This window comes from Mustela erminea, chromosome 9 (assembly GCF_009829155.1).
Source record: "Mustela erminea isolate mMusErm1 chromosome 9, mMusErm1.Pri, whole genome shotgun sequence".
Lineage (NCBI taxonomy): Eukaryota > Metazoa > Chordata > Mammalia > Carnivora > Mustelidae > Mustela > Mustela erminea.
In genome coordinates this window covers 86,774,628-86,788,250 of record NC_045622.1, presented here as the reverse complement: position 1 = coordinate 86,788,250, position 13,623 = coordinate 86,774,628, and the positions used below count along the sequence as shown (strand labels likewise).

General features: G+C 43.3%; 1 protein-coding gene across 4 annotated transcripts in view; it reads left to right on the top strand.

Annotated features, from left to right (window-relative positions):
• Positions 1-13,623, top strand: part of SLC1A2 (solute carrier family 1 member 2) — a 145,564-nt gene that overhangs the window by 97,842 nt on the left and 34,099 nt on the right. For all 4 annotated transcript variants that reach the window (XM_032358511.1, XM_032358510.1, XM_032358508.1 and 1 more), the window contains exons 6-7: positions 3,834-3,960; positions 12,215-12,448. In XM_032358511.1, coding sequence (XP_032214402.1) covers positions 3,834-3,960; positions 12,215-12,448 — 361 coding nt within the window. The remainder of the gene's footprint in view (positions 1-3,833; positions 3,961-12,214; positions 12,449-13,623) is intronic.

Sequence of the window (13,623 nt, the reverse complement as noted above, 5' to 3'; positions counted from 1 at the left end):
GGAGCTTATCCAAAGGAAATGACTTTGTTTAATTTTTTGGGATTCTAATGAGTCCTTTTCCTCTAGTCTGGAGCCTTCCTAGCCTTCCATGGTTTTGGGTCTTTGGCTTGGCAAGCAGACCAGGTTCGGATCCCTTATGGACCACTCACGGGTGAGCTGACAGTGGCTGAGTTGCTCTGCTTCTCAAGTTTCATGTGTAAAGTGGGGTTGGGATTGCATTTCTCTGGTAGATCATCATGACTATTAAATGAGATTGCACCCATGAGGCACAGTAGTCTATGCCTCGTGCTCTGCTGCTGGTGCAGGCTACGGTCGCTATCCAAGGTGGATGGAGAGCTGAGGAGCTCAATAAGAAAACAGCTGGTAGAGAATGAAGACACCCATCACGTGGGTGACTCCCATTTGCTCAGTTTGCTCCCCATCCACCCCCTGGGTCCACCCTCCAACCTACCCCACACCCACTATTAAACTGATGTCCCTTACACAAGAAAGAAGGACATTTGACCCTAAGCTGAGAGAAACAAGGAAGCTAGGCAGGAGAAATAGATTGATCCATGTAAGCAAGATTTCTAAGGATTTGAGGGATTGCTGGCTAGAAGGGGATAAGCTCAATGGTCCTTCCACTTTACCATCTAGGAGATCAAATGCCCTTGTCTCCTTAGTAGGGTTGTCGGAGAAAGGACTAGACGCCCAGTTAGGTGTGAATTCCAGGTGAACAACAAATGACTTTTTTAGCGTAGGGTATGTCCCAAATATTGCAAGGGACATACTTATACTAAAATAAAATATATTCGTTCTTTATCTGAAATCCACACTTTAACTGGGTATCCTGTTTGTTTGTTCTAAACTTGCTCACCTGACACCTACCTTACCCAGAATTGTTGAGACAAAGAGGTAGAGAAGAAGGAGGATTGTCTAGGCACTGAAAAGCAGAAGCTTCAGTAGGGATCTTCTGTTTGGCCTGGTGGGAAGCAGGTTGAGTAAGTGAGAGCATGGAGGAGAGGCAATGGAAGATCAATAAACATTGTTAACAGTCAGTGTGAGATGACAGGAGGAAAGAGAGAGGACAGAGAGGGTGAGTTCCTCTGAGGGGAACTTGCAAATACCCTCAGATCCACCCTGGATCCACCCCTTCTCGCCCATTGCCAGATGTGTGTGATCCTTTCAGGACCTTCCTAGCCATACTCTGTCCCTGAAGCCCCAAAGTGAACCCACAGTCCACTACATATTCTGGAGGAGGTTAAGACCATGAGTCATGAGGCCAAAATTTTGGGGTGAATCATTCAGAAGACTATCATGGTCGTTTCCAGATTCTTGGTGGATTCTGGGAAGTCGTGTTGACCCTGGGCTGTACTGGGGAGTTTCAACACAACTCACTACTCTCTCAGCCCCAGCAATCCAGTCTAAGGGGGCTTTGTTCAAGCAAAATATCCCAGTTCCAGTAAGTGACTTTAGTGAGGTGATGTTGACAGAGGAAGTGACATGGAAGCTGGACATGGGTGGGCAGCGGCAGACAGAGCTCTGGAAAGCCAAGGGAAGTTAGACTGTTGAGAAACTTCCCATGTACAAATCCCTTGGTCTTCTAAGGGTGGAGAAGGTGGCTTTTGTTTTGTTTTGGAAAGTCCCAATGATCAGGCATTGCAGTAAGTGAAGACAAAACCTTGGCTCTGGGCTCCCTCTTCTTGAGGTACTCATTTATCTCCCCAGTAACCTCCAGACCACTTCTGAGCTCTCTCCTCTAACCCCAACCATTAAATCAATTCCTGGCAAAGTTTGCTCCTTCCAACTTCTCTCTCTTAGTGATAGATGTGGCCCAGTTTCTGCTGACCCTACAAGGGGAACTTTTTTCTGCCAGCTCTTTGAGATTTCGAGACCTTGAGTTTTTTCTCTTAAAATCTCCAAATGAAATTAACTGGGTAATACTAGCTCTTCTCAGCCAGAATCTTCACAGATTATTTCTCACTACACACCTAGCAAACTCTTCTCCATGTGCTTGAGAGAAGGGCTTGGGAATAGCCCAGATTTGGTTCCATATGTGATGGGAGAGCTAGACCACTCTTCCCTGATCACTAAATTTCATGAAGCCAGTCTCTGTGGCCAGTAACTCACTTGTAAGGCCCTTGCCGGTCTTTGTGGCTGAGATCTGAAAAGGACAAGTATTCACTACTGGGGATTAACATTCCTGGGTGCACGTGCTGGGTTCTTTTTGGTAAAGAGAGAGGCTCCAAAGAAGGATAGTTGCACAGTCTGAGTTGATATGTGCTTGGTGTGGGGAGGTGAGTGGTTTTGGGGGAGCTAGGAAAAAGGTAAAGGCAGAGGTTCAGAGAAAAAGAATTCTTCCCCAAGAGAATCAAACTATAATGCTATAATTTTCCCAGTATAACTCAAGACTCTGGGCAGAACTGAACACAATAGGAAACTGAATGTAATAGAGAGGACTAGCAATTAGGTCTGCCAAACTGGGATAAGGCTGGTGTAGGGAAGAGGAAGGAAGGAGAGGGGTATAGGGGATGGGCCATACTACATTTCAGAGAAAATGTCAGATGGGTAAGCAAGGTCCTGTGGCCAAAGGGACAGTAGCATAGACTGACAGTTCATGCAAGTAGTCAGAATTGGAGCCGCAGGACTGGCAATTGTGGGTCAGGAGTGGGATGAGGGCACAGCCTGACTGGGAGTCAGAAATTCAGATCAGCAGTAATGGGGATGTCTGTAAGCCATGTTGTGCCCCAGTCCCTGGGTAGGCCTGGGTGAGACTTCAGGCTGGGGGTGAGACTCTGAGGACAAGAATGGGAAGGAATGGTGAAGGGAGGGAATCTTGTGGGGAGAGAGAAGCCAGGCCCAGCTTGGAGGAACCAAAGTATATGGCGGCTTCCCAGGACAGGTACTCAGGTGGAGGGAATGAGGCAAAGACAATACAGAGATAAGACCCAAGTTTAGGTGTTGGAGCTGGTTCAGGACCCAGTGCAATTTGATGGGGACAGAGTTCCCCACATCCTTACAGCCCGGCTTAGGATTGCTCTTACAGGCTGTGGTGGGGCTGGATTGAGATTGAAGTCAAGTGATGTCAAGTGAAGGGAGAAGGGGACTAAGGGGCTAGAAAGTTACAGAGTCTATATTCTGCCTTTATGATATTGCAAAAAAAAAATGCAGTAAAAAAGGAAGCATTCTACCAATTTTGACCATGAAAAGAATGATGAAGAATTAATAACAAGTTAAATCCAAATGAACTCGGTCAATTGGGGTTTCCCAACTGTTTTTGATTTCTCATTGCTTTCCATTTGACTTTTCAACATTCTTCCTACTTCTCACATTAGGCATGTAGCAGTAGAAAAATACTTTTATGCCCAGGATTTTCCTACAGTGAAACATACCAGCCACGCATGAGTTTAGAATAACACCAAACTAACATAGACATAACCCTGGCAGGGATTTTCTTGGCTAATTGGTCTCTGCAGTTCTGATGTAGGCTCCAAAGTTTGCACGATACTCCCCAAGTTCCAACAAGCCTTCCTTCATTAATCTATGGACTATGGAATCAGCTTACCCATGATTTCATAAGTGAGGAGAAGAGAGCATTTTGAGTTTGGAATGAAACGGAATTCATTTCCTCCAAGGAACTAACACCACTGACAGTTCAACTTGCTGTTGTGGGAAATGTGAGGGGATGCCATAATTATCCAGGAGAAAGGTATTTTCAGTGTGAAACCGAATGCCTAATTCACAGGGCAACAGGCAGGGGAGATGGTGGCTCCCTATGTCGGGAATGGTGAAGGAGGAAGAAGAAACACATATTTCTAATCTGCCCTTCTGTGTAATGTGATTTCTCCCAACAGGTCTGATAGGGTTTTTTATCGCTTTTGGCATCGCCATGGGGAAGATGGGCGAGCAGGCCAAGCTGATGGTGGAATTCTTCAACATTTTGAATGAGATTGTAATGAAGTTAGTGATTATGATCATGTGGTAAGTGGGCTTGTTCTTCCTTCAGTGTGGTTGGGGTGGGGGCGTCCAGAGGTCTTGGGTTACTTGGAAGATCGTGGAGTCTTCCTAGCAGGAGCGAGTGGGTGGCCATGGACCAAGCAAAATGCTCTCCAGAAAGACTTTGAGAAAGGGATGAAAATCTCTTTCTGGGAGCTTCCCCTGGAAAATGGTTTGGAAAACTATGGCTCATCCTTAGGCCAGATCCTTTCTGCTACTCCTTTAGTGGCCTACAGGACTGGGTTTTATGTTTTTATGTTGCAGGGGGGAAAAAAAAATCAAAAGAGTAGTATTTTTCACACACATGAAAATTACATGAAATTCACATCCAGGGCCCATAGATAAAGTTTTATTGGCACACGGCCACACCCATTCATTCACATATTGTCTAGCATTGCTTTATGCTGAATGGCAGAGTCGAGTCATTCTGACCAACACCGTGTAGCCTGCAAAGACTTTAGTATTTACTATCTGACCCTTCACATAAAAAGTTTGCCAATCCCTCCAGTGGGAACACAAAAACAACAACGACAATTAAAAAGAGGGCAAGCTGAAAAAACCAACTAGCAATTCTGAATCAGCAGTATCAGAAAACACCGAGGTAAGTCCAAGATACCAGGGATGATATGGCCTGACTCAGGGTGTGTAGAAGGACCGCCACTCTAGTATTCTGGTGTCCAAAAGCAATGTATCAGAGACTCTTGATTCCGACAGAAGGAAAAAGAGGCAGTTTTCAGGCCATGCAAGCAAAATGATATCACAGAGGACACATTAAAATTATAAGTACTCTTGGAAATGTGGTTCTACCCTCTAGTTGTGTGGAAGAGAAGACTGTGGTCCAGAGTGACTATGTCTTAATTGTACACATCAGATAATTAGAACAATAAAACCTATCAATTCTTGATTTCCTTTTATCTGTGAAGAGCCATGATAAGTGCTTAATACTTACCTATTGTAACTCCAATAACCCTGCAAAGATGGCATCGACTCTCATTTTCCAGAAGAAGAAACTGAGGTATATTGAAGTTGAATACTTTGCTTAAGACTGTGTATCTGGGTGGGGGAGAGGAGCTGGAGTACCTATTGATTTCACAATCCTTGATGCATAGTTGGGGGGCGTTTTTGTTTGAATTATCCAAGCAATACCATCTCTACTCCATTTCATGTAGGTTTATGTTCAGTGGTTCTGAACTCTAGGACAGCCCAGGAGAGTAAGAGCATCCATTCCTTTATAAAGGAAGCGATACCACCTTCAGAACTTTCTACTGCCCCATATCTCTCAGATGGAAAGATTTTTTAAAAAGATTATTTATTTATTTATTTATTTGACAGACAGAGATCACAAGTAGGCAGAGAAGCAGGCAGAGAGAGGAGGAAGCAGGCTCCCTGCTGAGCAGAGAACCTGATGCGGGACTCGATTCCAGGACCCTGGGATCATGACCTGAACCTAAGGCAGAGGCTTTAACTCACTGAGCCACCCATGTGCCCCTCAGATGGAAAGAATTTTACGTGCTTTTGTTCCAGATCTCTATGATGGTCTGGTATGCTTGTCTGGAAAAAAAGAATTATTAGATTAAGCGACATCTGTGTCCTACCTGTCACAGAAATTCTGGATTACAGATTCCCTGTCTCTGTGTGCTCCCCCGTTACCCACCTCCCCCAATCCTCCTCTGATCTTCTTTTACTTCTGTGTGGTGCCTTACACTAAAATTCTACCTTCTCTTTCTCTTCTTCCTCTCCTTGGCCCCTACTCCCACTTTACAAGGGCAAAAATCTGTTTTTGACTTTTTTTTTTTTTTTTTTTTTTAATTCCACGGAACCAAACATTGTGACGTGCTGGTAGAAATTCTTACTGAACCCTCAGGAGTGAGTAGGCTAGCTGATGGGCCTCAGATCAAGAAGATGTACCTCGTGATTTCATGAAACATATTTACTAGACTTGGCTTGTTTCAGATCATTGCTTTTTGTACTTTTAAAACACAGACAGGATGCCGGTAAAATTGTGTGTGTGTCTGTCATGCTGATTTTTCAAGTTCTCAGGCAATCCTAGATTTCTGAATATTTCTTTTCTATGAAAATCTAAAGTCACACACAATGTGATGCTCTAAAAAAAATATGCTTAGAAACGTTAAGATCCATCTGTGGTTGTTGAGACTTTAATAGATGATAATGCCTAAAGTAGGATATGCCTCTTGGTAGTAAACATTAGGATCTGCCCTGATCTCCTAGAATTTTTTAGAATGAGCATCCTTGCTCTAAAAATTCAGTTCATATTTCTGTATGATGATTACAAGGATGCAGGCCATGTCACTTCCCCTGAGCCCATAAAGAGAAGGAATCTAGGAGGTGAGGTCAGTCATGGGATGAAGGGCGTGCTCTCTTCTCCACAGGGATGAAGGGTGTGGATCAAGGTTTCCTGTACACTGAAACCAAAACTACTGAAGATTTAGTATCAAATCCCAGGAGACGCAGAGCAATTGTGAGCCAGGGACAAGGCCTATGGAACGATTTCTGACAGCTATTCGTTGACCTCATCTAGACCAACAGTGCCGTTTCTACACATTTCTTTCATTCTTTAGCTGCCTTGTCAGTGCCGGATAACGATGAGTGTGGGAAGGTTTGGGGTGAAACACTCAATTACTCTTTAACTGACCCCCTCAAAGCTAAATGATCAGTTCTTGGGGATTCTTCTCTGTGTGGTAGTCAGAATAGTATAATAGCAAAATAAAACATTGCAGAGGTGGCTATTACTGTAATAGCGATTATTACTAAATTATAACTTAGAGTTATGAAATGTTTGCTATGTGCTCAACATTACCTCTTTTATTGTGCTGCACCTATTTATTACTGAGGAGCTAATTATTATTATTATAATTGTCATTAAATCGTAGCTAAGATTTGCCAAATTCCTGCTATATGCTGAATACCGTTCCACTTGCTTTACGTGCATTAGCTGACTTAATTGTCTCAGTAATACCTAGCAGAAATATGTAGTTTTATTAGCCCCATTTTCCAGATGTGAAAACTAAGCACAGAGCTTAACTTGCCCAGTGTTGCACAGTGCCTTATTAACTAACTAATTAATTGTATGGCACCTTATTCAGCTTCTGTCTGACTTCACACCAGAGTAAATCCAGGACACTCTGGTTACTAACTGTGTGACTCTATACGAGTTAGACAAATCCTAAACCCCACATCGGAATGGATTGATCATAGAATCAACCTCCTAGGGTTGCTGGGAGAATTAAATGAAATTGTGACCAACAGTTACAAAGCATTTCTCACGTCCTGGGACCTGCCTAAACATTGTCTATGAACCAGTATTATCATTGCAGTTATTTTGTGATTATCATTACTGTTATCATTCAATCCATATCCTCTGTTTCTCTGTGTTCATGGATTCTTCAAGAAGCCTAAAAGGAACTCTGATTCACCAAAAAAAAAAAAAAAAGAGAGAGAAAAACCCTTAATTTCAGTATGATTTTCATATCCTCATTTTTTGCAAATTTCTTTAAAGCATTTTTTTCAAATCTGAAAATCTAAACAGAAAGTAAAACTTTGCATACTCTCGCCACTATAGAAAACCAAGGCAAGAAGTGAGATCTCTTCATTCTTTCAATTTTCCCTCCCTGTTAACCTACCACCACCACCACCACCACCACCCACCCATCCATCCATCCATCCATGCATCCAACTGTCCATCCATCCATCCAATCATCCATCCATCCATCCATCCTTGCTTTCACTCCACAAATATATTTTGAGCCCCTCTTCTATGCCAATAATAATTTTAGGTGCCGGTGATATAATGTTGAATGAGAGAGGAAAATTCTAGCCCTCATGGAGCCTACATTCTTTTGGAAAAGGAGAAGAATTAAAGGAATAAAAGGAAAAAAATTAGAATTCAGACAGTAATCTCTGCTACAAAGTCAGTAACCAGGACAGTGGGACTGAGAGTGATGGGGGATGGAAATATGCCTTAGACACGATCCAGAGGACCCAGGAGGGCTGTCTGGGGAAGTGACTTTTGATGAAGACCTGAAGAATGAAAAGAGGTTGCTCTGTGAAGAACCAACAGGAGAATTTTCCAGGGGGAGGAAACAGCAGATAAAGGGTTTTCAAGGGTCAGAATGAAGATCAGGAGTAGCTGTAATGTGGTTGGTTGGTAAGGAGGTAGAAAGCTGTGAAGTTGGGGAGGTGAGCAAGAGGTAGATCCCACAGGGCCTTGCTACCGTGATGAGTTGGGGTTTACTGACTTGAAAAATGAAGTCCCTAGGAGGCTACAAGCCTGGAGGCTCTCCATACTGATTTTCAGCCTATCTTGATAAAAATTTCTAATCCACACAAAGTAACTCTGAGCACAGTCACTCCTTGGATAATCAGGACACCTGTCTAGATCTAAGTGGACTGGGAAAAATGGAGAGTTGTGTTACTTTTTGAGCCTGAATACAGACAACACCCTTAGGTAACTCTTGAATGTATATTTAGCTCTCTGTTGACAGACTCTCTGATTTCTTAGCTCTTCTGGGTTCTGTCCCAAACTGGAAGGCTAGTGTTGCTATTGGAAACCAATAGCATTGTGGGACAGAACCAGAGTGGCTTTACGGCAAGCCTGAGAAAGTCCCTCCACTAATTTCCATCTGAGTGTCTGATCCACCATCGGTCCTGGACTCAGAGTCCTGAATTATTTACCTTAATGGGTTAAGACTAAAGGTCTTGAATCAGTTGGAGCTAATGGAAGTGGTTTCCAGAGGCTAACTAAGTAATATCTGCATTTCATTGGTTGTAGAGTAGATTTTAGCCCTTGAAATACTGGTTTCCAAACACATCAGGAATTACCTGGAACTTGTTTAAAATATAAATGCCCCCTAGGTCAGCTCCAGGAAATTCTAACTCAACTGGTATGTGGTGGGCCTGGCGAATCCACGTTGATACCAGGCAGGCCAACTTGATTGTGAAGCTGGTGTCTGTGAATGCACAGAGACACTGAGATCTGGGCATGTTAAATTCTGTATATGAGTTTGTGTTTATGTAGTGGAGGGCAGTCTTGGTAAGGGCATCTTGGTGGGAGGGAACCTGAAGATGACAAGGGTAGAGATGCCAAGTGAATGGAGGAAAGAATAGTTGATGCAACGGGAAGAAAAAGACTTGATGGGCCAGTCTTAGATTAATCAGTGGCTTTGACCACAGTGCCCAGAGCTGCAGATAAAAGCAACCCAACGACAGTGTGAAAGATATTTTCTCTTCCTACTCTGCAGTTATGTCCTTCTAATTTAGAAGTGGGTCCAACTATTCCTGGGTACCATTTGGCTTCAGAAACTTACTGGGGCCCCCAGTCTCTTCATGCACTTCAGTTTATGGCTTTGATTGCTTGCTTCATCTCAGGAGCTTTGTGTGGTGACCTCGAATCCTGGGCATTTTCCCTTTCTTTTCCATGGGGTGTCATTTTCAATGAGATAATTATGTAGAAACCCAGGAGCTCAGAAACTCCAGCTCCTGAGTAGAAGATTAAACCACTCATTTTGAACACAGGTGCAGGGAAGTAATGACCCTAGAAGACACCATTGAGGACAAAGGCTCTTTCCTTCTTCGAGTTAATGCTCATTCCTGTTCTGGAGACCAAGGTGGTTCATTCCTGCTCACCATATTTATTTGCCCAGAGACTCTACCTTCTGGCCTTTGAGTAACATTCTTCATTGATCTAGGAAACTCACGTTTCTCCTAGTGAGCTGAGTGCTCCGGAGGAAACATGTTTCCTCTCTCTGATCTGTTTGGCTCTGGCTCAAATGTGTTCTCCAGGGGGACAAGATAGCTGGTCTTGCTTGGCAAAGTGCCTTGAAAATCCTTTTTCTCCATTCTGCAAATTGCGTGTCCCAGAAGAGCAGGGAAATCGAATGTCACCCAGAACAGCTCATGTTTGTGTTTTTCTGGACATCTTTAAAGGCTGGTTGGTGCTTGGGAAAGAATTGATCTCATGGCTTATGAAGAGAAATGCTTGTTGGCTTTATGGGAAAGTGCATTGTGCTCAGTTACTTACAACTTCCTGGCACAAAGGCCTGGCCTCTGAGACAATCCCGCTCATCTAAGAGATGTTGTGACCATGGGTGCATCAGGAAAGTGTAAAATGGTGAGAAATTCAAGGGTTTAAGGACATAGCTCCTTCATGCCTGCAGAAACATCCCTCCAACATTGCCAGCCTTCACCCAGGGGAAAGATGTGGAGACTACAGGCTGGATACTCATCAGGGAAGAAAGTTATTCTAAGGTTTTCACTAATTCTTGTCATTTACCAATCAGCTCTTTCAGAAGGTTCCTCTTGACAAAATATTTTGCTCATAAAAACATCTGCCATTGGATGGCAGTAGTCTATGCGTGGGTTTAGAAAGCCACATTAACTCAGACTTGGCTCTTTAAGAATGGTGGGGGAGAGGACATGGTGTACATGTGTGACCGCAGAATGTAGAGGATTCTTTGGTCAGCAGTCAGACTGGTGCTCACAGGGATGGGGGCAGGACTTTGACAGGGCTCACATATGCATGCTCAAATATGCACTCCTCACAGCAATCCTGTGAGGTTGGAGTTAGCCTAAGCTTTGACTTGCACATCTATAAAATGGGACTAAATCACTACTGGGCAAGCTTCATGTCTTAATTGTATATATAATTGTATATATAATTCTCCTCTGCCCACCTCTCTTTTTTTTTTTAAGATTTTATTTATTTATCTGACACACAGAGAGAGAGAACACAAGCAGGGGAAACAACAGACAGAAGGAGAAGGAAAAACAGGCTCCCCGCTGAGCAGGGAGCCTGATGCAGGGGTTCAATCCCAGGATACTGGAATCAGGACCTGAGCCAAAGGCAGACACTTAACCGACTGAGCCACCCCAGGAACTTCTACCCACATCTTTTTTTTACTCAGGAAAGGCACAATTGCAAAAAACAAAAACAAACAGATAAACAAAAAACAACCAGCAAATCTGGTTGGGCTATCTGTCTCCCTTTGCTGACTCTGTTACCTCAGCAGGGGGACCTTATCTTGGGACTTCATTTCCCCCAGTCTTTTTCTCAAATATGTTCATAATTCTTACTAAAGTATCAACTTCCCCCTCAAACGTTTTCTTTCTGGTCGGAAGGTGTTGCAGGCCGAACCAGTTTCTGCTTCAACCACTACCAGATTGGGCAATAAAAAAAGGCTATTGCCCAACATGGAAAAAATACACTCAAGAGGAAAAAGAGCACGGTTAGTGCCCTCACGAGTGAGGACAGCAGTAAGTTGTTTCCAAGCTCCCGATCAAACAATAATAAGATAGAAGTATGAAGGAAGTTTCCATAGAATAAATTGGTATATGGTAAGCTGTCAGCCTATGTACAAAGAGCTCCCATTGCTCATTAAATGAAAGTGGTTTGGCTGGGGGAGGGGAAAACAACCCTTGGAGAGTCACAGGCGCTGAGACTGTTCTCCTACTTCCTGGTTTTGTGGTCTTGGACTGGTCTTAACTTTTCTGAACCTCAATTTCCCATTTGCCAAATCAGAATAATGATACTTTGATTTCAGGGCTGTGGTAAAAATGAAATGAGGTGACGTGTGCAGAGGTCTAACTGTATTGCCTGAGACGCGGGGCAGGGAAGCCAGCGTCCCTGGTAAGACAAGTATGGAAAGAAATACTTTCAGACTGACAAGTAATAAAACCACGTCTCTCTAAATGGACCCTCTGGCTCTGAGGGTTTTCTTGTCTTGGCAGGTCTCTCTTTTTGCTCCCTCTCTGTCTCTGTCTCTCTCATATTTTATAAGCTTCCTATCGTCCAAGGTAAAAATAAAACAAATTTACCAACACCACCTTAGAGGTGGGTAAAACTCTCGTGAGCTATCTGGGGAGCTCAAAATGGATTCCTAGTTTTCAAGGACGAAGTTGGGGGGGAACAGGGAGACCAAACAAGATGCTCGAAGATTCTGTGCCTCTCCAGTTTGGTGCTTACCTGGGGGATGGTAAAGCTTGTGTCTGCTCTTCCTGAAAATCACCGGACCCACTGATGAGATTTCAGATGGTACAGTTAGTCTAAAGTGAAGGAGAGCAGCTATCGAATCTTGTGGAATTCCTCCAGTGAAACTCTTGGTCCAGAAATAGGAAGGGTTTTCCTCAGAGGGTGTAGTACATGTAAGGCCCAGATAGAAGTCGTGAATTCCAGAAGGATGTCTTCACTGGTTTTTTTGGTTTGTTTTTCTTTTCTGTTTTCCAGGTACTCTCCCCTGGGTATCGCCTGCCTAATCTGTGGGAAGATCATTGCCATCAAGGACTTGGAAGTGGTTGCTAGGCAACTGGGGATGTACATGATCACGGTGATCGTGGGCCTCATCATCCATGGGGGCATCTTTCTCCCCTTGATTTACTTTGTAGTCACCAGGAAAAACCCTTTCTCCTTTTTTGCTGGCATTTTCCAAGCTTGGATCACTGCCCTGGGTACTGCTTCCAGGTAGAGAACACAAGAAATCACCTTTCTTTCTCTCTGCTCATTCTTTTCCCCTCTCTGCCACTTCCCCTTTGCAAAACCCTTTCATCATAAAGTTCAATGGGAATGGGTTTCACGTATTATTAAAATACTTCTGAAAAAGGTAACTGTTTTGTATTTTTGGCTCCTAGGAACTCAGGAGCCTTTTGATGAACATGTTTGCTGATAAGCAACCCTCCTGGAAATATTTAATATTAAATTTCCCAGACAAATGCATGCTGTTTATCTGCCTACCTAATCTGGCATATCTAGCATTGGTTTCATTTTAAATATTTTCCAAAAGGATGTATCAGGATGTTAAGCTATTTAAGAAGTTCTCCCACCTGTGCTTTGAAAACTGCTATCACAGAAGATCACTCCTTTGGAGTCATTTTTCAAAAGTCGAAAAACTGAGCTTTTTCATGGCAAATGTGTTCAATGAGATTTAAAAAAAAAAACCAGAAGTCAGTCAGGTGTGTTACTTCTGTATGAACTTCTAGTGGACCATTCTGCCCCAGTGATTTTGAGAAAATCGGGTTGGCATTGATTCAACTTGACATTGACTGAGAGTCTGTTCCTTCTTCGTTAACTAAGTTCCCAGGCATCTGAGGCCAGTGAGGACTCCAGAGATACACAGAGGAAAAAAGTATTTTTTTTAGATATCTTCTTAGACTGAATTTAGCAAAAACAAACAAACAAACAAACAAAAGCAGATACATAAGAAACACCTGGCAATTTAGAATTTCAAAGATTAGAAGAGTTTTATTGTTTCAGCCTGCACTAGTTACTGGTATTTCTGCACAAAACTAAGGGTCATGAAACTAAGACTGAGGCAGATGGGAGGGAGGCAAGCTAACTCTGCAACCCCTAGCTCAGCATCATCTCTGGAGTCACAGGTGATAGTTCTTGGTGTCGAGCCTGTGACCATGGTCTGCAGCTGAGATGGCCACTCTGTTGTGACTCAGCGTGACAGTTGTCCCAAGGCTCCTGAGAAGGCAGTCATCTTTTCCCGACAGGCCAATAGTGGTGACCAACTGAGAAACCAAATATATACTTCCATCTTGTACATCAATGAGATTTTGGTAGAAGTAGAATGTGGGATTTCAGAAGATGCTAAAAATATATATAATCCCGGGGATCTGGATTCTGCCTTCAGTTTC